The sequence below is a fragment of the Uranotaenia lowii genome, chromosome 1 (assembly GCF_029784155.1).
Source record: "Uranotaenia lowii strain MFRU-FL chromosome 1, ASM2978415v1, whole genome shotgun sequence".
Lineage (NCBI taxonomy): Eukaryota > Metazoa > Arthropoda > Insecta > Diptera > Culicidae > Uranotaenia > Uranotaenia lowii.
In genome coordinates this window covers 214,051,381-214,078,610 of record NC_073691.1, presented here as the reverse complement: position 1 = coordinate 214,078,610, position 27,230 = coordinate 214,051,381, and the positions used below count along the sequence as shown (strand labels likewise).

General features: G+C 38.6%; 1 protein-coding gene across 1 annotated transcript in view; it reads right to left on the bottom strand.

Annotated features, from left to right (window-relative positions):
* Positions 1-27,230, bottom strand: part of LOC129747245 (dopamine receptor 2) — a 361,371-nt gene that overhangs the window by 58,644 nt on the left and 275,497 nt on the right. The window contains exon 2 of the mRNA XM_055741356.1: positions 18,227-18,658. Within this exon, the coding sequence (XP_055597331.1) occupies positions 18,227-18,330 (104 nt within the window). The 5' untranslated portion in view covers positions 18,331-18,658. The remainder of the gene's footprint in view (positions 1-18,226; positions 18,659-27,230) is intronic.

Here is a 27,230-nt window from a genome sequence, read left to right as displayed (position 1 = left end):
CATTTTAATAAAACAAAATATATAAAAGAAAACTGAAACATTTTATTAATCATTTAAATTTTTTAACGTTTTTTCTATAAGTAAAATAGGTAATTTTTACATAAAATGTGTATTTTCCATCATTCAAATCTCTACTAGTTTCACCGATTTCCGCGCTAATTTCAGATGGAAATGGTTCCGTCCATCATCAACAATAATCACAAAAAAGGGGATGTTGCGAAAATGTGCATTGCAATTGCAATAAAATACACTAAATGCTTTCTATAAAGCTTCAGCAACTTCTAAACCCATCATAATGTATGAGACATATGTAGATCGTGGCTTGTTACAACTTTGTTTCAAAGACAGCGAACCATTTTATCCAATCTACAAAGTGTCAGGTTCAAAAAACTGTTTTTTCAAGAGATTTTTTTTACTTTGACTGTAACTCCTGAGGGTGATGTGACAGGACTTTGACATATTCAACAAACTTATGTATTTTGATCAGATAAACAACTTTGTCGAAGACATCAAAGCCCTAATTTGAAAAACAAAAAAGTTAGCATTTTTATCTCGCTATCGGTGGACCCCTCGGCCAAAACTTTGATACTAAAATATGCTCCTTGTAAAACTGAACAATGTTGCTGAAGACATCAAATGTCTATCTCTTCATCCCTGGGCGCTATTAATTTCGTACAGCTAGATTGATGTTCTGCACCACTGTGCATTGTTAAATAGGTAACTTCACAGAAAATTTTATCATTCAAAAGTTATTCATGTATCAAAGTGTTACATTTTTTTCAAAAACACCTTAATGATGCTTGTTATTGTTTGTCAAGACATCCCGGTACCTAAATTTTTTTTGCGTTTATTTATGTCTATTTTTCAGTAACGTTCACTGTATAAAACATAAATTCAAGATTAAGGCAAAATTCTCAATATATTTGGTAATCTTCGATGAAAGAATCAAGTCGAGTGCAGGAAAACAATTATTTAAGAGAGCAAACAAAACAAACATAACCAATTACAATCAGTCCGAAAATTGGAAGAATAAAAAAAAATAAACTGGACGAAATTGCCAGCGCCAGCGCGAATTTAATTAATCAATCGACGATTGCAATCAACAGTCCAGCAATCAGGAGTCACTATCATCCGGATAGGGTTCATCCTGATTGATGGTGTTTTATAGTCGAAAGTGAACGCTAGTGAGATTTTTGTTTTCAATGATTTGTTTTTTTTAAATTGTTTTAAGGATCAGAGTCACTTCAAAATCCTATTGGTAGTTCAACAGGACTGCTTATTTTTGGGGGAGCAGTCGAAAGATGATTCTGAAAAATTTGAATCTATTCGTACCGAAGCAAATTGCAAATCCAACACGTGAGTTTCGGACTCCATTCCAAATTCTCAGTCAGCAGTAATCGACCAGGGAAAATGCTGGTAGGGTTCAGATTCAATCCAATTTGCCACGTGTCAAATGCAGCCAATTTCCCCAGAACGGATATGATCGCTCTTCAAATCGAGCGGAATCCAATCACGTGTACGGAGATAGAGATGCTGACGGAATGACTAAACTTAGTGTTATGCTATCCGCTTTGATTAGTTTTCTACAAGTGGGTTTGTAGTAATTTGTTGATTTTTTTTTAATTTGGCTTAATTAAAACCACCATCATCTGTTACTAAAACAAACCGAAAGATGATATGTGATGTGTCAATATTAGCGTTTCAACGAGAAACCACTTAATAATCTACTACGAGAAAACATAACTAATGAACCGGAAACCAATAAAACCACTCTGAGCTCATACACTGAACGGTAAACTGAAAGCTTTTCCCGGGGCCAATGATGGGAGAAAATATTAAATTTTTTTCATTCCTAAATTGCTTCCAGTTCCATATTTCATGGAGTGAGAAAATTCATTTTTTTTTTACATAACGTTTAAGTAAAACAGCATATTTTGAGTCATAAAAGAATCGAAACCTTTAATATTCCTCAACCCAAAATTAAAGATCATTGAACGGAATTGGCTGTCAATTCCTGAAATCGTAAAGCAAACAGATGCGCTTAAATAGATCAACAAGAATCGCTGAGAGCTAATAGAAAAACGATTCGATTCACTCTATAGGAATGGTCCCGTCTTCTTTGATATCAATATAAATAGACAAGAAAAGACAGAAATCGATAACGTCGTGACATTTTTATTACCGAAAGCCCTCCACATAATCACATAATCGAAATAACGCGTCATAATCGAATTACGACGGACGTCCCAACAGCGAATGATGAAAAAAGCGCCATGCTGAAGGGATCTTCCGGCGTGTGGCCTCACTTTGATGTCAGTGAGCTTCCTCCAAGAGCAGAGGCGGAAGCTAATGAAGCAAAAGCATCTCCGGCTGAAAGCCCCTTTCCTCCCAATTCAAGCAAGACCTCGCCTATTCACTTCCGTCGAATCGACTTCATCGCCTGGTGGTGGCTGGCTATCGATAATTTCATCATTTAACGATTAAATCGGGACGACACTGGGTTGTCTTTTTTAACGAATTTTATTGAATAAGGCACTCGGTTGTTTTCGAGAAAAATATGCACTGCAAAGTTTTCTGCTAATTTATTTTCTTTTAATTGATCAAAATCGATTGACCCAATTAGGATTCCAGAAAATTAAATTAACTCGAGACGAATTTCAATCCTCCCTGAAAAAAAAACGATCCATCGACAATGGTTTTCCACCAACTACCGCCATGAAGCCCCCGAAAACCCATTAAAATCCTATTAACAGATTTTCCACATTCCCGAAAATGTTTCACTCCAGAAACCGAGCGGAGTGTTTCTCTGTTTTTCTCGAGCTGTCGAGAACAGTCTCAATCGAGGTCTGGTCGGGTGTTTTTTGCTGGAAATTGCCCTAAACCAACTCCATTTTCGAAAAAAGGTATCAGTGAAATAAACTGTTGCGTTGTCTTGGGGATGTTGGCTTGATACACATGCATATTTATACACTTGTCTCATCTCAGCTGTGAAGATGCGCTCGTTTTGCCCGGGAGGGGTGAGTTTTTTAATCTATTAATTATCTGTCAAATCTAATCAGTGCGGCAATTCGATTACACTACCACCACTCTGAGAAAAGTTTGTCACCCACCACTCTTAGGGGAGGCAAGGGCCACGTGGTCGATGTTGAGTGGTGTTGGATTTTGGTTTTGGCCTGGTGGCTGGCTGGAAGGCAATCTGCAATTATGTAGCTTGGAGTTGCATGTAACCACGTTGAGAGTTAAGTTGAAGTTTTAGATTTCACGGGGGAGTAGCATTTTTGGTGCCTATTTATGATCTATGAACTAATCAAAAAGATTTTGTTTAGGGGAAGAGGGGGCATAATGCCCACGTTAAGAAGAAAGCCTTGTTTTTGAGTACATTTGAAAATATTATCTTCCATTTTCGATTGTGTTTGGAAGTTAAGTTTATTTTTTGTCTAAATCTGATAGTTTGAATAACCGGAAGGTAAAAAAAGCTACAAATTTAATGAAGTTTGAAGACTAGGTTGGAAATTAGATTTCAGAATCAGTAGGGGTATAATGCGCATATGTGTGTACAAAACGAACCATAATAAAGGGTTAAAATGCTTCACAATATAGGGGTAAAATGCCCCAAGTAAAAATCTATTAGTAGATCCAGCGCTATGGATAGGTATTTTGGCATAGTTATGGAGTCATTGATGCTTTTTGGAGGGTTTTTCTGTTATGTCTTGGATCACAGATCAAATGATCAATTGATTAATAAGTTTTTCTTAGTAAGAAGGGTAATATGATGGAGACATAAAAATGAAACAATCGTTGGTTGAAATTAATTCTTTTTTATTTAAATTCATGTCTATACTCACATATTCTTTTGAAGTTCAGGAATTATTTTTTTAATAAAGAGCAAAGTAAAAAAATAATAACAGTTGAGTAAAAAATAATAAAAACATAGTAAAAATTCATAACAGCTTAGTAAACAAATAATAACAGGAACTTAATAAAGATTTACCGCTTTCGTTTCTCTTCAAACGCACATTTCACAGGTGATTGAATCAGGATCGGTGGCACACTTAGTGTGAAACCATGTTTTGCATTGAACGCACATCATCCATCCTTCGCCATTGTCAGACGAGCTGAAGACAACCCCACAATAAGAACAAAGAATATCATCCATCGTAGTTAATCCTGCTGTTTTTCGTTGCCGACATTTCCGAGTCACGTTCTTCTTTTTGATTATCTTGATCTCCTTGGCAGCGTTGTCTTTCAGCAATTTCTTGCGGTACGGAGATGACGTCAGTTCTTCGCTTTGTTCCTTTCTTGGTTTTCGTCCTCTTTTTGCGTTACGATCCTTCCTCTTTGATACGACTTCAGTCACGACAGGTGGTACGTCAAATCCCTTCAACTCCCCTTTAGTTGGTACTTTTCCGTAGCTCCAGCGTGGTTGCTCTGTTGACGGTTCCTCGACCTTATCCGTAGCAACGTTTCCGTTTTCTTCTACGCTGTAGTAGGTATCCGGATACAATACGAGAATATTGTCGGCATCCATATTTTCATCCATAGCAGAACGGGTGGAGTTAAATTGACTCGAGTTGCTGTCATCATTCTGGCTGTAAGCAACCATGGAGTGTACAAGGATGTTGCCGTTTTCTTCTACACTGTAATACACGTTTGGATCCACGACGAGCAAATTTGTCAAATCTAGCTGTGGATCACCGTCTTCAACGACGTCATCAACTGCACCACGGTCAAGGGATTCACTCCCATTCGTCTGATTTGAAGAATGGGCAGTTCCTTGAGCATCGGGAAATGGATCGACAGCTGCAGATGTACGATTACCCATATCGTTGGAAGGTTGTCCATTCAAAAAATCGGATGTTGCGAAATCCTTTTCCGAAAAGACGTGCCGGTTGATTGGGAAAATCCCTGTTGCTAGGAACCCGTTCCGTGCCGTAGCGATGGACGCGCTTGCTGTGAAAGTATCGTTTATCAAACCGGCAACATCATAGATGGAAACGGGCTTTCCAGGATTTTCCTTCTGCAGTTTGTTGATGGCCTTGATATAATTCGCCTTCAGTGGCCCCATGAACGCCACGTCCAGGGGTTGCAGCTTATGTGATGTGTGGGGTGGAATAGCCAAAATCCGGACATGATTCTTCTTCGCCTTTTCCAGCATTTCGAGGTTGCGCGTGTGGCTCGAATGGCCATCCAGGATCAAAAGAACCGGGGCATCTACCGTTGGCCGTGTGTGGGCCAAAAAGTGGTCAAACCACATCGAACACGTTTTGGTAGTGCTCCACCCAGTAGCATTACACGCGAAAATAGCTTCTGGAGGGGCACCAACCTTCAAAGCCTCGTTCATACGCTTCCGGGGGAAAATGATCATTGGGGGAGAAACTGACCGGCGGCTGACATAGCCATTATAGCTGTTGTGTTTACTCCCCGTTCGGCTGAAACCGCTCCCGCTACCTGACGTGAGCCTTTCTCTGCCAGAACCTTATCAGCTCGTGTGGGAACCTAAAACAGTCGATAAGTGTTATTATTTTAATGATTTGACCAATTCATAAAAAGATTTACTTACCGTGCTAAAGCCGGTTTCGTCAGCATTCCAAACACGGCTGGGAGGGAACTCTGCACTGTCGTAAACTTCTTTAAGAAGCTCATAAAAGCGGTCAACATTGGTCCGATTGAATCCTTTGAGTCGAGCTAGAGACGTGGGCTCCGGGGATCTGAGGGAAATCTCCGGATGCCGCTTCAGGAATCCCGACAACCAATCACGTCCTGCGAGCTCCTTGTCACGGTTGAAGGGATGCTTCACTCGATTTTTCTCTGCTAGTTGAAAGGCGATGCTCTGCAGATCATGTTTTGTCACTCCGAGGCCATACCGATTCATTCGGACGACGTGTTGCACCAGTTCCATTTCTTGGGCAGCGTTGAACACGGGAGAATAGCTTCCCAGGGGCGAAAATCTCGGAGTCTGCTTGCTTTTCGAATCGATTTCCAGATACCGGGAAAGTGTTTTCCTCGGCACTTTGTAAATCGCCTCAGCCTGTCTTTTCGATAGCCCCATCTTGATCGCGTTTAATGCCGCCGCAAGTGTGTCTTCTGACCACGACCGACGATCCGTTTTTCTGGCGTAATTACGCGGCATTTTTCACCGTTTTAATCCGATTCGATCTAAAAAAAACGCAATTGACGAGCTCGAGACGCACTATTTTGATTATTGACGTTTTCTCTTTTGTGTATTGCAACGCGCATGCGCTAGGGTTTGGCTGCGTGCAGTGTTGCTGGAAAGAGGATTTTTTTATTCTGAAATAGTTTAGATACATTTTGCTTTGTGGATTTTTGAATAATGAATGTACTTAAAATAGGTATAATATTTTTAGTTACATAACTTTGGTATACTTTGTAATATCTACTACATTTACAGGTCATAAAATCAATATAATCAATAAGAAACCTAAAATAAATGCTATACACATTATTGATTTTTTCTGATAATGTTTGGATGCACTGCAAACATTGGTTGAGTAATTTCGTTCTTCTAGCGGCGCATTTTAACCCGCAGTGACTTGATCGACTAGATTAGATTTAATTTAGCCAAAATTATCAATTAAATGATGTTTTGTAGGACTACCTACATCGTGAAGACCAGTGTTTATCAGCAGAGTAATAGAGAAGTGAGTAGTTTTAATTATAAGAGAAGCAAACCTTATGAAAGCCAAGGAACAAATTACACGGAATAAGGCTTGAAAAATATTTTTGGATTTTTCCAGTGATTAATCGCATATTTGATGCTAACGTTTTACAGAAAAGGTTTCTTTTGTAAATTAGACGAAAATAACGTACAGAATTACTAATATAAGTGTATATCTAGCGAGATATCACAGTGGGGCGTTTTGCCCACACTGGGCATTTTACCCCCTGTTCCCCTATCACCTCTCTTTCCGGTAATTTGTCCAGGCCCGTGCGAAGGACCCGTCCATGGGGGGGTTTTCGAATTTCAAATTTAGCCAAAAATAATAACAATGCCAAAAATACACAACAAATAAGGAAATTGATTTCTAGCACAATTTTCTTGCCTACGATTTTTGCACTAACTCTAAAATTAAGAAATTATACTGACGAAAGTAAACAAAATTTACAAAAATCAAAATGAATGTCTGATTTATGCTATTTCCAGTAAGTCATTGAAAAACTATTCAAAATGATGTTCCTTATTTGAACTAGAAATTTGCATGTCTAGATTTGTTGACGAGCTTTGATCACCGCTTTTCTAGTTGAGGCTTTTTGGTGTATTTGGAATCAAATTTAAAAAAATCTTTTTACGTTTTTTGTATTAATGTAATTTTTAGTAATCTTTATCAGTTTTCTGAGTATGGCTGACAGAAGCAGCCCGAAACGTCAAAAGAATTGTTTTTATTTAATTTCAGATGCACCCAAAAGCATCACAGCGAAACTTATTTGCAGTTAAGTTTTCAAATTCGAAATCAAAATTTCCGAAACACCAGAGTAAGAATGCGAATCAAAATTTCGAATAAGCTTCGGACATTAATGCACAGAAAAAAAAATATAACATATAACACCAGATTTTAAGAAAATCAGAATTTTCAAATAATGGTCAGATCTGGTAAAAAATGATGATTAAAAATTGTTAGCATATTGATAATGATTGTTATTTAAAGTCTGCTTCATTTAATATTGGAACAAATTCTTTTGCTCATTACCTTTCACCATGTATTTATGTCATAACACCAAACGATAGCATTTTGTAAACAACCGCCATGGAAGCCGAACGGAGAGATCAAATTGTGCACAGTTTTCTTACGAGTACGAGTACGAGAATTTCTTCGAAACAGCAATGAATAATTTTTTTAATTTTTTTTTTTGAAAGAGTAAAGAAAATGCTTAATAAAAATCAATTCTTGTTCAATTTGTATGAAAAACAAATTATGAATTCGTTAATAAATGACTGAACTACACGCAATTGTTTGTGTTCCAATATTAAATGAAGCAGACTTTACATCCGTCGAACATGGTCAGCACTTGGTCGTACAGCTTTCGAGCACGGATTCTGGCCACATTGTTCTGCTTCAGCGTCCGATTTGGCTGTTTGCTGGATCGGAATGACCTTATTCTTTCCCGGAGACGAATTCGTCGCACCGTACTGTGAGCGGCCTGGAACTTATTGGCCAAATCGCGGTCTGAAAAATTGGGATTCCTCTTGACGGCCTTGATGACTTTCCCACGCAGTTTCCGGTCGACAGTTCCACTCCGACGCTTCGAATGCGGCTTCCGAGCCGTCGTCAATGTTTCCTTGTACTGCTTGATAACACGCCATACGGTATTTCTGGGCATTTTAAGCTGTTTAGCTAGCTTCGATGCCGACAACAATGGATTTTCAAGAAAACTGTGCACAATTTGATCTCTCCGTTCGGCTTCCATGGCGGTTGTTTACAAAATGCTATCGTTTGGTGTTATGACATAAATACATGGTGAAAGGTAATGAATTTCCCGACAAGTGGGTGAAAAAAGTTTCCAAATCCGTCCACTAGGAGCGCCACAATGAGCAAAAGAATTTGTTCCAATATTAAATGAAGCAGACTTTATCATTTATCTTAATTCAAATTCCTTACCTTTATTTTCAATTGTAAGATTGATTAAAAAATTCCACTGTACTATCTTGAATTTGAAAAAAAAAATCACGATTTTAATACCAATTCTTGATTAGAAAAAATATCCATTTTGAATTAAGGAGAATATATTCAATAGTTGAAAAACTGAAGAAATTATTTTATTCTATTTGAAGTGTGCCAGTGATCGAAGTCAAAGACAAAACCATTTGCTTATTTAAATTAATCCAGATTTCAAAATTAAGGCTAATTGAATTATAATTCAAGATGTTTTGTTTGTTTGTTGTTGAATTATAGAGACTTTAAACTAAAAGTTCATTCATCTCTTAAAAACAAGATGTTGATTTATACTGACAAATCTCAGATTTGGAAATGATCAATAAGAAACTGATAAAATTAATATTAGAATAATGAAATCCAAGTTTTGTTGTAAATATTGAAAGCACACAAATAATTCAAATTTAGTTAACATTTAACATCAGTTTCTACTCTGAATCATTTTTCGATTTTTTTTAAAGATTAATTAAAAATCATGATCAATTGAAAAACATGATTTAATATAGAGAAAATTTATGAAACGTTTATATATTTTTAGTTCAATGGTTTTCAAGCTTAGAAACTCGAGCTCTGAATATTTTGTCGCTTTCAATTGAAATATTGGGCTCTGAAAAGAGCAGAAGGTGAAAACTATGTTTTTCTTATAAAAAAAAAATTTTACAAAGATTTCTATAAAGATTTTTTTTCCGAACACAAAAATTCAGAAAAAAAACTTATAACAATATTTCATAATACTGAAACATTTGTACTTTAAATTCGGTGGATTTATTCTCAAATTAAAACAAAATATGAAGATGAAAAAGAAAAGCTTTCAACAGTTAAGAAGGTTTTTATTGAACTCATTCAATCATTATAAAAACTTTTCAATAACATTTAATTGATAACTCAAGGGAACAACACTTTGGTGCCTAGGGTTTAATGATTGATTTGATAATTTTCAGCGTCCTGAACTCGAATCTTTTGTCAAAGTTTGTCTATCAACTTATATATCGGTGATATGGAGTTTATAAACATTAAAATGTATAATTTTTAAGGGAAATCAATCATTGATAAATGATGAAATAATGAAATAATAAATCTACGTTAAAGAAAAAAAAATCGAATTCTGAATTTATTATACCTATTTCATTCAATTAAGGAATAATATTTTAAAGATGATAAAGCATGATATAAAAAAGTTAAATTCTACAGTTTTTAAAAATCCGAAAGATATCATTACAAGAATTCCTGAAAATTCTGAATAAAGTTTGAAAAATTGAATTCATTGAACAAAACTTGTTCAAACCTCCAAAACGATTAGATTTTTGCTTCAAAAATATCTAATATTTAATTTGGTTCAATAGTTCTTCAAAACAGGGAAAAACCAAACGACTGAAATACCTCTATAATTTTTTTCGCAGAACTCAAAAACTACTTGAAAACATGGGGAAAGTTAATAATCGATTTAAAAGCTTTATTCTAAAATTTTCATTTTTTTTTTATTCAGGTGTTAAAAGTTTTGTTAAAAAATGCAGATATTTCTTAAATGATTTAAAATATTTTCAAAATTATTGAATATACAAAAGCTGATAAAATAAATTGCAAATTTAGATCCAGAGCATCCGAATTAGTTAAAATTAGCTAAAAAGAACAAAAACACAACATAAAATTTAATCTGAAATTGGTGTCTTGAAGAATATTTCAATTCACCAATATATTTAGTCATAAAGTAGAGGGTACTAAGTTTCAAATTTTGTTTTGTTTATTCTGATGACCATCGTTAGCGGTAAACACCTGATACATGGCTTCAAACTTGTTGATGTTCATATAAAATTAATATTTGATGAATTTATTTTGAAGTTTAAATGGTTGGTTTCAAACTCTGAACTTTTTAAGTTACACTTCTTAATAAAAATCCATTCTAAACACGAGGTAGGGTTATTATTTTTTAAGTTTGAAGTTTCAATCCAAAAGGTTGATCAAATTGCAAATCGAAATTTACAATTAAAAATACGTTTCAATTTGCAAACGGCATACATGTAGTGTCGTAACATGAAATATCTTAAGTAAGCCTATAGTGTTTGAAGACTAATTTCCGCTGGAGTCGAACAAAATTTCTGACGTGCTTGTCAACACCTTTTAGAATCAAGTAATTTCCCCTTGCTACGTTGAAAATTTAACTTGGAAAAAATCTCCATTAGGGGGATTAAGACCCTTAAGGCTAAAAAAGGCCCCTGGCTAAAAAACTTTTGTTTTGGAAGCATAAATAAGAAAGCATTTGTTTTTATTCTCGTTTAATTTGCCAAATAAAGTGTATAAAACCAAAAAAATCAGGGCCTTTTTTAATGAAATCCGGGCAACTGGGCCGGGCCGGGCTTTTCCCAAATTTTGTATTAAATATCCAGGGAAACCCGAATAAAACCGGGTAATTTGGTAACCTTATTTTAACATCTTTGTCTCAATTGCGTCGACTCTGTCTGCAGTTGGCTAACAGTCATTGAAAAACATATCCGGTACAACTGTTTAATATTTTGCTCGACCTCACGGAAATCGGCTCAGGAGGCAACAGATTTGCCAACTGAGCTATACCACAAGCGTCAGATGTGATTTGTTCTTAAATGAAATGCTTTCAAACTTTTCACAAAGGGAAGGCCAATTTTCCGAACAATAAAAGGATTTTTCCGTAATCACATCCTGTCTCTGATTTATTCACTCGAGAAGTATAAGAATCATCTAAATTTTCAGAGTTACAGTTAGCACAGATAGCACATAATTGATCAAAACAAGTTAACGCCTACTTGGTATCTAGACGTGCAGCGCGTATTTCAATATAACGTATTTCCTTTCAACCTAAAATAGCCTGCCTAGATTCCAAATGTCAAAGTTTGTTCATATTTTGGCTTAACCTATCCCGTAATAAATCTTCACGAGAGGTTTAAAAACACGAAAACATATGTATTAGGGTGGCAGCCAAATAGGCCATGTCGAATTTCGCAAATCGACTATGTATTTACATTTTGTAGATTGGCCCAAAAGCTGACATGTGAGCTCAATTGAACCTGATTTGAGAGTTCCTCAAAGCGCCCGAACTTTTGGTTTTTTTTACTCTTAAAAATCGCCAAAAGGAGGAACAAAGACAATAAGAGAAATCGATTTTTTTGCCAAATTTTTCTCTCAAGACAACACCAGTTCTCGACGTTTCAAGCATTTTTTCGATTTCCTTTGGTCTTGCAATGGGGGATTTTTAAGAGTAAAAAACCAAAACTTTGAGCGCTTTGAGACACCTTAGGGGTGTTCAGTTGAGCTGAAATCCGGCACAGTAGACTGAGTCGATTTGGGGTCTTTTTTGAATTTACTAATTACTGAGGTCTATGAAGCTTCGTTTTGGCTCAAAACTCATCCTTATTTTTAAGCAGAATTTTTAAGAAACGTTTACTTACTGTATATGTTTGGTTTGAAATTTGACGGGGGACAAATGAAGAATTTGAAATTTGCTCCGGCCTTACATATCTAATATATTTGAGATAGTAATAAAACAAATCAAATTCCATAGCCATTGGTATATTTAAGGTTCTGACAACTTGTAAACAGATAAAATTTAAAATCACAAAAAACCTGTTACCGATCTAATGCTGATACTGTGCTATTGTGTAAGGGACGTTTCTTGAACGGTATAGCAGTACATAAAAAAAACTGAAACTCAACTGATAAAAATAGTTTTCTTTTCCAGACTCTGCTAAGTATATGCCATGCCTTCCGAGGCAAAGCAGAGTGACAATCCCTTCGGTGCGTGAATGAAATCGTGTTTATTGTTCCTATCAAACAGCCCAAAGCGATAAGTCTCGTAATATTCACATGCCATCATTGCTGTCGTAGCAAAGGCTCTTCTTGCTTCAGTATTTTAGAACGTTCCCACGCCCGCTCCTCCTATCAGGACCCCCACAAACCTTTCTCGGTTGAAGGAGGAAAATTATAGTTCCAGCCAGTACATATTATAGGGAATGTTCACACAGTGTGGTAGCGTTTCGTTGGCACACTGCCATACCGCATAGATACCCACTAGCTTCTACCTAGCACGTGGAGTTGTGTCCTACCTTCTCCTTCCGGGAACTTTGGAAAAAATTTAACCGCCCGAAGAGAGGTGGAATGAGAAAGATTACTCAAAGGGGATGAATGGGTAAGGGGGGATGATTCAAGGCTGAAATATTTCAACAGCCCGGGGGCCAATTAAAATCGATAAATGTCGCTTGAATAGACGGCAGCATCAGCATCCCAACCACCACATTGATATTGTGGAATGAATAAACCGACGACAGAATGAGGAACAATTCTAAAGAGCGTGGAAAATCGGAGTTTTTTCTCCACTCCGGCAGAGTATCCAAACAGCTGGAGCAATGGGTCGGTTCGGTATAGCCCGGAGAAAATCAGTTTCTTTGGCTGGGGATAGTTTTTTATCACTAGGAAAAAATGCGGTTCTCGCTTCAACTCGTTTCTTTTTTATTCCGAGGGAAAAATCTCTTAATAACAGTCATAAAATACACATGTCAACGAATGCAGGTCGTCACGCTAGCTTCAAGAAGTCTGAAGATAGCCGCCTGTTCTTCTTCGGAAGATTGGAGGAAAACTTGATTTTTTCAAATCATTGTACAACAAATACTTTTCGCTTGTTGATATGAGCCGGCAGCATTTGGTGAAAAATAATCTGAACTGCAAAGATGCTGATCAGATGGGAATATAGAGAACTTCATCAACCTACAACCACTGATCACACTGACATGCCAGTTAGAACAAAATTCCGTTCAATTTTTTGGCTAAAAGCCTCCTTTCGTCGACATTGCGCGGCAGCAATTCGAGCATGAAAATTTTACTTAATAGCATGTTCAACAACCTGTTCTGTCCGTTCGAGTAGTCTGATCTTATCGATATTTATCGAATGTCTGGTTGAATTTTCCAGGCCGGGCTACAAAATCGATCGAAGCGCCTCTGGTATCGACATTGCTTGTTAATTTTCGGAGTAGTGCCAAAAATCGGAATCGAGTGTCCAGTCAGTGTGGTCAGTGCTTCAACTTTGAAAATCTTATTTAAAAAAAAATAGCTGAACTGGAAAAAATAAGGAAATTCAAGTAGGCGTTGTCTTGCAAGGAAGTCAACATTTTCGATTTATCAATAAAGTTTTTTTCAGAAGTAAGTAAATAGTAAAGCATGGATCTTCTTAAATCAAGACGCACTGTTTATTATACCATAGCGCTCCTAGTAGTCGGATCTGGACTGTTTTGACAGTACTTTTTTTCGGAAATATTTTCTCTATCAGTGCTGAAAATTTCATTACGATTCATTTTGTTCCAAAAAAAGTTACACGTGATGCAAGCCGCGAGTCGAAAATAAATTTTGGACACCCACGTCAAAAACCCGGGTCGGGTACAAAAAAAGCGAAATCTGTAAAGATGGTCAAATCGACCGTGTGCAGCGTTCTTAAACGTTTCGGTGAGATGCATACTATCGAGCGTTATAGTGGACCTAATGATCGGAAACTGCATTTGAAGGTGTTGAGAACAATCAAGACGAACCCAAGGCAGTCGGACTATGACATCGCCAAGAAATTCAATGCCGACTGATTCACCGTCAGAAGGATTCATCTGTGCGAAGAAATACGATCCTATCGGGCCAGTAAGCAACCAAACCTGACATTGAAGAAAAATGTAGAAGCCAAAGGACGGCCCTGGAAGTTATACAACAAGGTTTTAACGAAACACTTCAGATGCATCCTCATGGATGACGAAACGTACGTGAAGGATTTTGGGCGGCTTCCTGGCCAAAAAAATTATAAAGCCACTGGTCGGGATGATCTCCTCGGCACGTTCGAATTGTTTTTGTCGATAAGTTTGCAAGAAAGTGTTTGATCTGACAAGTACAAGTACCAAAAGTACATGTACAAGATGGTGTACAAGAAGGAGTGCCTGAAAAACGTTTTTTTCCGTACATAAGACCTCACAAAAGACCAGTAAAGACCAGGACAACGGGTGGATTTTGTCGAAAATGACATCAACCCACCCTACTGCCATCAATTCCACCCAATCGAAAAATTTGGGCAATTGTCAAGCAGAAAATGAATAAAAAAAAATAGTAGGGACGACTCGGGATGCAACGGAGATGATGAGATTGTGGAACAAAATGGCCGCTGAAGTCAGCGAATAGGGTGTCCAAACTATGATGAGTGGTACTCGACGAAAAAATCCAAATTTCATCAAAACAACACCGGATTTTTTTTTGTTATTTTTCTTTTAAAGTGCAATAACCCTACATTTTGAGTACAAAACATTTCCATTTCGTTTACAAAGCTCTAAGATTGACAAAGCCGTCTTCTCAACTTTCTTAATTCTTGATTGATTGATTGATTTATTTATAGAGGCTTTAAATATTTAGTTCATTCGCCTCTTCTTTCTTAATTCTTCTTGTTAGCTCAACTTACGATATTAAATCATTTCATTCAGATTACCCTCAAAACACTCCATGGGTCGTTCTTATCACAAGCTGTTTTTTTCAACCCACTCAATTTGATAAGGCGTTTAGACTGTATTCGTCTAGTTGTTATCTATCACTTTCAAACTATTCTCTCAACTCACTTGAAATTCGCGTTAATTTTCTCAAGTGGTCCTCTCCTCTCAAGCTGTCCTCTCAACTCGCTTGAATTCATAATAGTACTTAGGTTGTCCTTTCAACGTGCCTTCCATTTTCAAGCTATCTTCTCAACCCGCTTGGGATTGTAATCAAAACGCTCAGACTGTCCTCTCAACTCGGCCTTTCATTTTCAAGCTTGAAAATTCGGGTTAATATGTTCAAGGCTGATATCTCAACACTCCTTCCGATTTCGGTCCTCCTAACTCACCATCCAATTTTTAGCTGTCCTCTCAACTCGATTAAAATTGTAATCTAAACGTCGCCTTTCATTTTTCAAGCAGGTCTTCTCATCTCGCTTGAAATTCGCGTCAATCCTACTCGCCATACAATTCCAAGCTGGCCTTCTAACTTGCTTGAAATTGTTATCAAAACGCTCAGGCTGTTTAATTTCAAGCTGCACTCTCAACTTGCTTGAAACTTGCGTCAATATGTACTGGTGGTCCTTCCAACTCGACATCCAATTCAAAGCTGTCCCCAAAACTCGCTTGAAATTGTTACCAAACGCTCAGGCTGTTTTCTCAATTCATCTTTCATTTTCAAGCTGTCCTCTCAACTTGTGTCCAGGCTGCTCTCTCAACACGCCTTTCAATTTCGTTCCTCCCATCTTGTTCTCAGATGCCAATCTCAACTCGACATCCAATTTCAAGCTGTCCTTCCAACTCGCTTGAAATTGTTATCAATACTCTCAGGCTGTCCTATCAACTCGCATTTTTATTTGAAGATGTTTTCTCAACTCGCTGTGACAACGTACTCAAGCTGTTCTCACGACTCGCCATCTAATTTTAAGCTGTCCTCTCAACTCGCTTCAAACTATTATCTAAACGCTCAGGCTGTATTCTTAATTCTCCTTTCGTTTTCAAGCTGTTCTCTCAGCTCGCTTGAAATTCTCGTCCTCCCAACTCGCCATCCAATTTCAAGCTGTACTTCCAACTCGCTTGAAATTGTTATCAAAACTCTTAGGCTGTCCTCTCAACTCGCCTTTCAATTTCAAGCTGTCCTCTCAACTCGCTTGAAAATCTCTTCAATATGTACTGGTGGGCATCCCAATGTGCCATCCACTTTCAAGCTTTCCCCAAAACTCGCTTGAAATTGTTATTAAACGCTCAGGCTGAAACCTCAATTCGCCTTTTATTTTCAATATGTCCTCTCATCTTGTGTTCAGGCTGCTTTCTCAACACGCCTTCCAATTTTGTTCCTCCTAATTCGCCATCCAATTTCATGCTGTCCTCTCAGTTCACTTGAAATTGTTAACAAAACGCTCAGGCTGTCCTCTCAACTCGCCATTCATTTTCAAGCTGTTCTCTCAACTCGCTTGAAATTCTCGTCCTCTCAACTCGCCATCCAATTTCAAGCTTTTCCCAAAACTCCTTGAAATTATTATCAAGACGGTCAGGCTGTTCTCCCAACTAGCCTTTCATTTTAAAGCTGTCTTCTTAACTCACTTGAAATTGTGAACAACCTGCTCAAGCTGTTCTCACGACTCGCCATCCAATTCAAAGATGTCTTCTCAACTCGCTTGAAACAGTTATCTAAGCACTCAGAATGTCCTCTTAACTCATCTCTCGTTTTCAAGCTGTCTTCTCAATTCGCTTGAAACTGTGAACAGTATGCTCAAGCTGTTCTCACAACTCTCCATCCTATTTCAAGCTGTCCTTTTAACTCGCTTGAAATTGTAATCAAAATGCTCAGTCTGTCTTCTCAATTCGCCTTTCAATTTCAAGCTGTCCTCTCAACTCGCTTAAAATTAGCGTCAATATGTACTGACGGTCCCTCCAAGTCGTCATCTAATTTCGAGCTGTCCTTTCAACTTGTTTGAAATTGTAATCAAAACGCTCGGGCTGTCCTCTAAACTCGCCTTTCATTGTCATCTGTTTTCTTTACTCACTTGAAATTTGCGTTAATATGTTCAGGCTGTTCTCCCAAAACGCTTTCCAATTTCAAGCTGTCCTCTTAACTCGCTTGAAATTGTAATCAAAACAGCTGTCCTCTCAACACGCCTTCCAATTTTAAGCTGTCCTCTCAACTGACTGAAAAATCGCGTTAATATGTTCAGGCTGTTCTCTCTACACGCTTTTCAATTTCAAGCTGTCCTCTCAACTCGCTTAAAATTGTGAACAACATGCTCAAACTGGTCTCAAGACTCACTCAATATTTAATTTCTTCTGACCCTTTAACGGACTTCAATAATTCGTTGATTTGATAGTTTTTCAACAATTACAGTTAACGTATTCGTAAAAATATTTATTAATCACAAATATAACTTTTTTGTATTCAATTTAAAAAAAAAAACAATCTGAATTTATCAAAAATTGCAATTTAACCTTCAACACTGGTTTTTCGTTTCCGATTTGTCCATACAGAAAGATACTATAGGAAGTACAGAAGTTTTTAGCATGCAATTTTTTTTTTTTTAAATAAGTACTTCCATAGAAAATAGGAATGCTCATTTTGTCTCGGGTGTTCGTTATCCCTTATTCCCCCTAATTATAGGATCCCCCACAAAAATCAAAATTATTTTCAAATACTTGAAGGATGTGTCTTGCAGCTTAATCTTGATTATCTACATCCATATATTCATATCAGAAAAGGGTTAGGCTTAATAGTGTCACTTTATCCAAACATACGGAAAAATTGTGCCTAGTTCAAATTATGTTAAGTTCAGTCAATAGAATGAATGAAAAAAAGGCATAGGTAATTGATTCAATTTTTGAAATCTCTAATAAGGTTTCCAAATCAATTCCACTCAAACCCGTGGTTCACAAGTTTTCCAATTTAAATCTCAACAATGTATTGTTTACTGGGTGACGAGACGATGGAAAATCACTCTGCTCTATTATCATTCTACCCAGAAATGCGCGCCACGGTCCCAATCCAATGGTTGTTGTTGTTACAATACTTACCACTGTGTGATGAAATCGGGATTAATCGAATAGATGGGCGTAGTTCGATTGACGTAATCAGTGGCGTTGTAGTCTCCGCTGTCATAGGCACTGTCAACGTCCATCTCGCGTACTTTTCTATGCGGGGTGGTCTCTTGTCGCTGCCTCGTTTGTATGTGTGTAATGATGAGAACGTTTGTGCGTCGCTGCCGACACAATGCGAGTTTGATTACGACGCTTTCACAGCCTACTACTGCTAATGCTCATCGCGCGAGACCCAATTACGCTTTGTACCTCATGCTAGGGATCCAACGCTCTCGGGGATCATAGTGAGCCGAATGCCATTTATTAGGGCTCTCCGATAATACCTAGGTATAGTTTGTTGCTGTCACCTGGAGGATTCCATGGTTGTTGATTTTGCCAGTGGTCACTTGGATGCGTTCGTTCGAGTATCTGTGGAAAGAGGCAAAACATGTCGAGTGTTAGTTTTTTGTTTTCCTGTTTTTCAACTATGCTGCGGAGTATTGTTTTGGAATTAATTCAATTTCGCGGCCTATCTATGTATCTACCTATTGGCTAAATATCTCATTTAAACGAGGACGTCACCGAGAGCTATCAAATGAAGCTCATGCGGCAACGAGTTTTCCACCCATTCCATCATCCCACCACCATCAGCACTGCTAACGTTAGTTAATAAAGCACCGTCGAACGGCTTCCGCTTTACATCGATGAAATGAGCGGCCGACCCGGGACCGAGATTTCGATTGGGGGGCCTAGCTAGTGAGAAAATTATTCTGTAATCAGGATGTTTTCCCAACCCCCGCAGCAAAAACAGAAAACTCATTACCCGAAGCCCAAAGAGCGCGCGCGGCAATATGGCACTCGAGGTTGAACCTTCAACGGCACAGAGAAAATAATCACTCTTCCAAAGGATAAATCATTTTCACATTTTTGCGCCTAATGACTTTCTTCCTGTGTTAAATGACGCTCAACCTGGGTGCAGTTTTCCAAGTGGCAGGGCTGCATATTGACGAACCCGTTCGAACGAACGAAAATTGGTATCCGGCCTTACATATGCGTGGCACAGCATGAAACAATTTGTCATACACTTTGGCTTCAGGTTCCGCCTATGTGGTATGACCAGGTGTTTTCAACATTCATTATACGTGGAAATCGAAAATAATTGATGCTGAAACGAAAATTATAACAAATTCTGGACAATTCAATTATTGCCTATATCAGGTAGCCGAGTATTGGGCTTTTCTGGCGATGGCTCATTTAGAGTGCAGGTTTGGGTAATTACATGCAACAAATTGAATTGTTTTTTATTCTGTAAAAACGGTTGAAGTCAAAATATTTTTTTGGGTCCTTGTAAACTTGTGGTTTTGTTTTCAAATCTTTTAAAGAGATTCAGGTTCGTGATTTTTGGCTTCATATTTTGTATGAAACGTATGGAGTTCATCGAAAAACTTTCTGGTTAGCCGTCAAACGTGGCCAAGAGGATAGCATTGCAAGATCCTAGTCATCATACCCTTGAAAGATCTACGCCTTAGTGGTAAGTAAATTAGATCAATTTAAAGAAACATGAAGTTTCACTGAGATCTTTTATGTGTGTGACCGTTAAAAAAAGTTTGATTTGCTTCGGCCGTATGCAAGACCACGGAGCCCTTCGACTCAGTCGCTCTGTTTCCTGCTAGCGTCAACAGTCGTCCTGGCCCTGGGTTCGTCTGTGGCGAGGGGGTTCTCCAGCTTGAGCTATTAAGCAAGTATGATATCATATACAGTTCTTCTCAGCGTGATGCAATCTGTCTTTGCAGCGATCTTCGTTCTGGTACTGCATCTGAATCGGCCTACTCTATCTGCATTTTCTACCAGAACATCGTTGGTGTCAATTTCTGCCTGATCGATTATCTGCTCGCTCGTATTCCAGCTACGAAATCATTGCCTTTTCCAAAACATGGCTTAACGACCGTACCCTCTCCAGTCAGATTGTTGGCCCTGATTATGCAGTATTTCGTTGCGATCGTAGCCCTCTTAACAGCAAAAAAACTACTGGTGTTATTTACCGTTCGATCCAAACTCCCGACTTTGCTTATCAAAGACGTTTCCTGGAACAATTTGGAGTAGTAATCGTTAGTAATCGCCAACTCTATCTATGCGTAGTGTACGTGCCTCCTGATTGCTCTGGCTACTTGGTTTTAGCAGAGTCCTTATTGCGTTTCCTGTCTAAAGTCAGCTCTATTTATTCTCCTGAGAATGACATGCTCGTCACCGACAACTTCAACAGGCCCGGCCTAAAATGGTACTCCTCTCGAAGTGGCTTTCTGTTTCCAGAAACTGTGCGTTCTTCGTTCTTGGCATCTGCTAGCGTCAACTTAGGAGCGCTGAGACTTTACGTCAGATAAATAATATCGGAAATAGAAACGGACGTATGCTCGACCTCTGTTTCGTTAAGGAAAGTTTCAGGATTCCAATGATTAATTTAGCTCCCGCTTCCCTTGTCAAAGCTGTTCCACATCACCCAGTCTTAATGGCCTCTTTCGATGTCACAAGGATAAATAGATGCTTCCGTGAAGAAAACGGCATTCTTCTATCAAGATTTCAAGAACGTGGATTTTGAAGCTCTCTCCTTAAGTTCCTCGTCCTTGAGTTCATCGAATGAGAAGTTGAGCTCGATCCTTCTGGTCCAAACGCAGCTGCTGGGACATTTTTTGTACATTCTCAATTACATTGATCGCCATGTGCCGAAACGTAGCGTGGCTACAAATCTGCTTGCTCTCTGGGTCACTAAAAAACTGCGGCGGCTGAAGACGGCTAAGACACAGGCACTCTGAAACATGCATAAATCCCCCTTCACTAAGGAAGAATACCGCAAACTAAACTCTGCTTATAAAACAGTCAGAAAGCATAGCTGCCAAAATTATCTAAACCGGTAACGAAAGAATACATAAATCGAATAATAAATCAACAGAAAGAACGGCTTCCGTCCTACATGTTTCTTAACAGCCACACAGCGAATTCTGATCCAGAAATTTATGATTTTTTTTAGTATTTTCACATCTGGGAAAATTTCTTTGCAGCATCCTTTTAAGCGTGTTTTGCTATCTCTGCTGAGACCCATCAGACACATCTTTTAAATTCTCCCTGAACAACGCAATCTTTCCCTCATTGTGGAGAGAAGCTCACATGTTTCCTGTCCACAAAAAGGGAGATAAGAGAGATGTGAGCAACTATCGTGGAATCTACGCTCTATGCGCGATCGCCAAACTGTTTGAACTGGTTGTTTTGGATCCAGTTTTCTCATTTTGCAAGCATCACTTTCCAACGAGTTCATGTCTAAACGATCCACGACTACAAACCTACTGAGTTTTACATCGTTCGTGCAGGACAGCTTTGCCAAGAAAACTCAAATTGACGCCATTTACATAGATTTCTCTGAGGCATTCGGTAAGGCTAACCACAATATTGTAATCGCAAAGAGCAAACGTTTATGCTTTTATGGGACGAAAGTTACTCGTTCGTACTGATGAATTCTTTTCTAGGCAGTTAGTTGCTTCTTCAGTAGTACCCCAAGGAAGTCATTTGGGACCGATAATTTTTGTGATCTATTTTAGTGATGTACTTTTGCTCCACGGCGGCAAAAAGCTCGCATATGCTGATGACTTGAAACTTTTTTACACCATTAACATCAATTGCAAGCCCTTGAACCACAGTAAATGTTTTATGCAGAGTACATCCTCTGAGACGAAACCATCATCCGGGAGGACCACAGCAACGATCTGGGCGACATTCTCGACCGACGACGGCTGGAGTTCAAGACCCATACAAACTATGTTGTTGACTAAGCTTCCCGAAGCCTTGTCTTCAGCTGTTTGGTGCTCTTTCTACCAGAACGGAGCTGAATGAATGTGGGCTATCCAGTGGCGCTTCTTGCGGTACGCTCTACGATACCTAAACTATGGAAAAAAAAGCTATGGAAACCGCTGCCGTCTCACAGGCTTTGATACGCTTCAAGTTCACCGAAATGCTACTCGTGCTCTAGTTGTCGCGGACCTTCTCACATCAAGAATCGACTGCCCTGAACTGTTGGAGGCCATCAGGTCAGGTATCTGTTGCTGTGTGGCAGCAACATAAAGAATACTGCCACTTGGATACTGGTCCACGGCGTACGATGCGACTCATTCCAGATACGTTTATTTCATATTCCTGTCTATTGGAAATAAATGAGGTTGTATTTATCTGGGAGGGGGAGAAAATAGGTCAAAGTCAATTATAGGATGCAGATTTCGGAAATGTTTCAAGTTCAAAACATCAGAGGCAAATGTTTTGAATCTGAATCAGTTTTGAATTTTTGCTGGTATTTTTGAACTTTTGGACGTATTTTGTTTTGAGAAGGGTATGCCAATAGCGCATATGTAATACATGCTCTCCTAGTAACTCCGTTTAATGAAATCTCTTCACAAGTGTTCCAATGTGCATCTCTTTTAGGTACGCATCGCTTACGGTTCCATTGTTTTTGGCTATCTGTTAATAACCGATTTGAAATCATAGAAGAATATGACGTAAATTACAATGTCTGTATTTTCCATACAATGGTCCCTCCTATCTTTAAATTGGTAACACAAATTTGTGTAGGTAAATATCCTTTCATATACATATATTTTGATTTTTAAAAGTCCGTCATGGTTATTAAATCATTCAAGCCGTTCAAATATGGTTACATAGAAAAAATGTTAAAAATTCTAGCAATCAGTTGAATTTTAAGCAATAAACAATTAACTAAGTTGAAAGGGAACATTGAAAAAAAAAAAGCTTTTTATTTTGAAATTTTTGCATTGAACAAAATTTTGTATTTTCGCATTCAAAACATTTAGCCAAAACCCTTTCTATACTTTGTATCCCTGTAACAAGGTTGATTGACAATGTTGGAACGATAAAGAAGATACACATAAAACCAGAAAAGTTTTTGAAAAAAATCATTGTTCCTGCAAAAATACTCTTAGAGGCTCCCACGGATGTAAATTCAATCTCTGTAAAATTTTAGCCTTGTACAATTCTTAATCGATTAAAATTTGCCAACGCAAACAAATCAATCTTACGCCTCGTTAATGAAGAAAGCTTCGTTATTCGGCCGGATAAAATGAAGAACTTTTACTCGGCGAAAAACCACCGGAAAGCAACTCAAACAAGTAAACATAACAATGCAAACCAATGTCCAACAATCCTCAACTCCTGCTGCTTGAGTCAACAATCGTAAGGAAGGGTTCTGAAAAACTGGGAAACAGGGGATGGTGGGAAGGAACTTTTCAATTTAGTCCTCTTTTGTATGCGCGCATCTATCAAAACCCATTCAAAAAACCGCACAGTTGTTGATGGCAAGTGGTTAGAAGAAGGCGTCGCGACGGTCGGTTGGAAAAGCCCCGTGGAATGGCGACGCGGTTGCCAAGAGTTGCCACAGAGCGAAGGCGAAAAGACACACCAGCAGCAGACAAGAAGAGGAAATGTCACCATCGCCAGCACTTCCTCCTGAACGGGGTGTTTGTTTTCCAGCCTACTTTGCACGGTTTACAACATCCCGCCCATCATCTCCCTCATGTTGTGCCTGTTCATGGCCTGCTTTTCAGAGCATTTTGGGACAAGACGACCTCAACGTTTTTGATGCTTGAAATTTAGTTTAGTAAAGGATATTTTTAGCATTGGTATTGATTTAAAAGTTTTTATTATGGCAAAGTATGTCTCCCGAGAGGTAGCGGTTTGCTCCAGCATACCCTGCTGCTACTAATCCTGATGAGGGTTGAGGATCATAATGCTCCTGTGAAGTGCTACTGTCTACAGAAGTAAAGCAATGTGCAGCAGCAGGAGATCACAAAACCCGGCGTTGGAAACCGTCATGTTCCGCGTTTACTTTGTACCTCGCACTTTTCCGTAGGACATTGCCGGATTGCTAGTAGCTAGCTCTAGGATGTGGGGCGTTTTGTTTGGCTGTTTGTATGTTTGGTTTTATTTGTTGTTCGACGGTGGTTGACAAGCTTTTCCATATACAATGAACAAGTGCAGTATGTCCACATGACATGAAACAGAACACGTAAACTGGCTCGAATGAGAGAAATGAACGAGGAGGTGGAAAAGAATGTTTACCTACTATCCTCCAACAGCCTGGGTCCTTCGAACCTGGAGAACTTTTTTTCCCCTCCAACAAATTCATGTAAATGTAGTCCGGTTTTACTGGCAACTTTTCATTTGCACATTTTCAGTGATTAGTGTAGGACTGGCAGGGCTGATGATAGAAGGTACGGATTCGGTTACATCCAAACAATCACGATAATGGATCTGAGCTTCGAGAGAAATTGATAAAGCTATAAACCGAATGGGGAGCAACACGTAAGAAACCTAGTTGGAATTCATATCTGTTCTAGGGCTACTAATTCTGGCACGATGAAATGATTTTGCGAATCTTGGTAACTATTAGACGATTGGTTTGTTGATTTATCCCAGAATTGTTGGAATGCGCTTATGACATGATTCCATTCCTGCGAAAATCGTTTACTAATTGAGTCATACGTCTCTCACTGGGCCAGATATGAGGGCTGGAGTGTAGGCAATTAAATGAAATTTCCAGGCGCTTGGAAAGGGACTTTCCAATGTTCAAAGAACTGTTAACAGCATAACATATTCAATAAAGTATCCAGTGCCCCAAAAATTACATGCCCAATATAACTTATGGACGTATGAGAATATTTATTTTAATTAGCACAAATTAATAAATTCCTGTTGGATCTTAAAATGCCGATATTTTCTATTTCTCAAAATCTTTATGAATTTCAGTACATTTGTTGGAAAGCTGATAGCTTCAAGGTCATTTTACAGTTAAGAAAATATTTTTCATTTTTTTCTTAACTCAGTAGTAATTAGTTCATTTTATTGTAGCTTTAAGCGTATGACAGAAAAAAATCCACTTCATGGTTTATCTTCTAATATATAAAGATGAGTTGGACTTATCACCATAACACTAGTCAAAAGTGTTTCCTATTTTTTTACTTCCCCCCAACATTCCCAACCAATTTTTTTTTTTTGCAAGGATGCAGAGATTTTCCTAAACTATCTATTGACTACTAGGACGTGGCCGACGCCGTTATTGATGTTTAAAGAGAGAGCATCAGTTTTGTGCATAGTGAATGTGCCAATCCCAGGTTCCGTTCATTTGACCTCTGAACAAAATTGATGGCCTCGGTCAATCACGGAGTAGCAACCATTGGCGACGTGGAACTTGTTCTACTGAACCACGCCTGCGATCATAGAATCCGAAATGTATTAACTTGTTTTTAAACCAAATTTAGAAATTAATCGTAGAGTATACTAGAATACTCTTCATTCAAACATATCTGAAGGAGCATTTCGGGTTCAATGATTCAAGGTGGATGTGAGTAGTGTAACCTCCTACTCGGTTACAACCTGCATTTTATGAATTTCGGTGGCAGTTTTGCCCTGATAAACCAAAAATGTAGGTAAATGTAAATATTTACGCAATAAAAAAAACTATTATTATATACATTAAATATAAATAAATTCATTGTGGGCAGTTAATTTTGGGTTTTGGAAAATAGGAATTTGGCAGGTATTTTCTCAGTGTAGCAGATTAGGGCGACTCTACTGTTATGCCAACCCATTTAGCCGAGACACCATCCGCGGCATACGAAATCCGCGCCACATGCGGAAACACCAAGGGGATGACGTGGCCCAATCAGGATCGTCGACGCCACCGATTGGTCGTACCGGGGGAGTTAATAAAAGGCCGACGCACCAATGGGCTGGCCTCTTTTCCCTTGGGGAACGCGAAGTCCGTCAGTGTCGTTCGACAAATAGTGCGCGAATTTTTGTACGCCTTGTTAACCTTCCCGCCAACCAGGTGTCAGCCGTTATTTTAGACCTTGGTTGTGGAAAGTGCCTAAAAGTAAAAAGTGCCTAAAGTGCATACCAGAAGGACACTGTAAGCAAAATAAGTGTCCCCGCGTCCCCAAGAAGGTCGAACAGCCGTCCGTCACCATACGGCTCAGAACACGGCCGTCCGTCAACATACGGCTAGGACTCCCATCGTGAGAACTGCGGTTTTCACACTAGGTCTTGGGTAGGAACCCAGGCCTGGCGTAAACACCAAGCGCCACCCGAGGCCGGCAAAACACCCAGGCGACGCACCAGGGCGTCGGCAACCCCGGCTGTATTCCGGAACCAGTACACGTGGTACCACGGCAGCGAACTTCCCGGCATCGACGTGTCCCACATCCAGCAGTGTTGCAGCACCGAGGTAAACAGTAGTGAGTCGAGCGATTGAGAATAAATATAGTAGCTTTCTCAAAGTTCCATTTTTAATTTACCTTGAATATAAGACTTTTGCTTGCCCTTTCAAATTTTGGTCAATTTTATTGCGTACACCGAAAGGAAGAAAATACGGGTTATAACTGGGTGGGAGGAATCAAGGTCGAACAGGTTGGTAAGTAATTCCTAGCTACGACGAGCCGACCCTGAGATTGGCTGGAGTCCTGAGCTAGTCGAAGGCCTAGTTTCAATTGGCGCCTACTCGTAAAAAGAAAATGTGAACTAGCTTCACATTTTCTTCGTAGCTAGGGGAGACTCACTGATCTTCTTCCGTTACAGTGATTACTCTTGAATTTGAGAAAATTTCGCTAACTTTCACTGCTAATAGTTTGTTCTGTGAATTAGCGAGAATAGAAACGAATGTGATTTTCATCTCGATTCGCTTTCTTAATTCGAAGTAAATTTCATTTATTTTGAGGCTATCGATTGGAGTGATTGATTTTCTTTCAAAACATAATTAAATAAAACGCTCATTTATTTTCATAGTGGTATCCTTCATTCATATATTGCGTATAATCATAATCATTCATAATCCACTCACGGCACGCTCACGAAATGAGCAATAATAATAGCACACAGGCTATAACCAGGATGGACACACTCCACCAACGATTTTTCGATCTTCGTGTTGACTTTCTCAACGAAGAAGAGC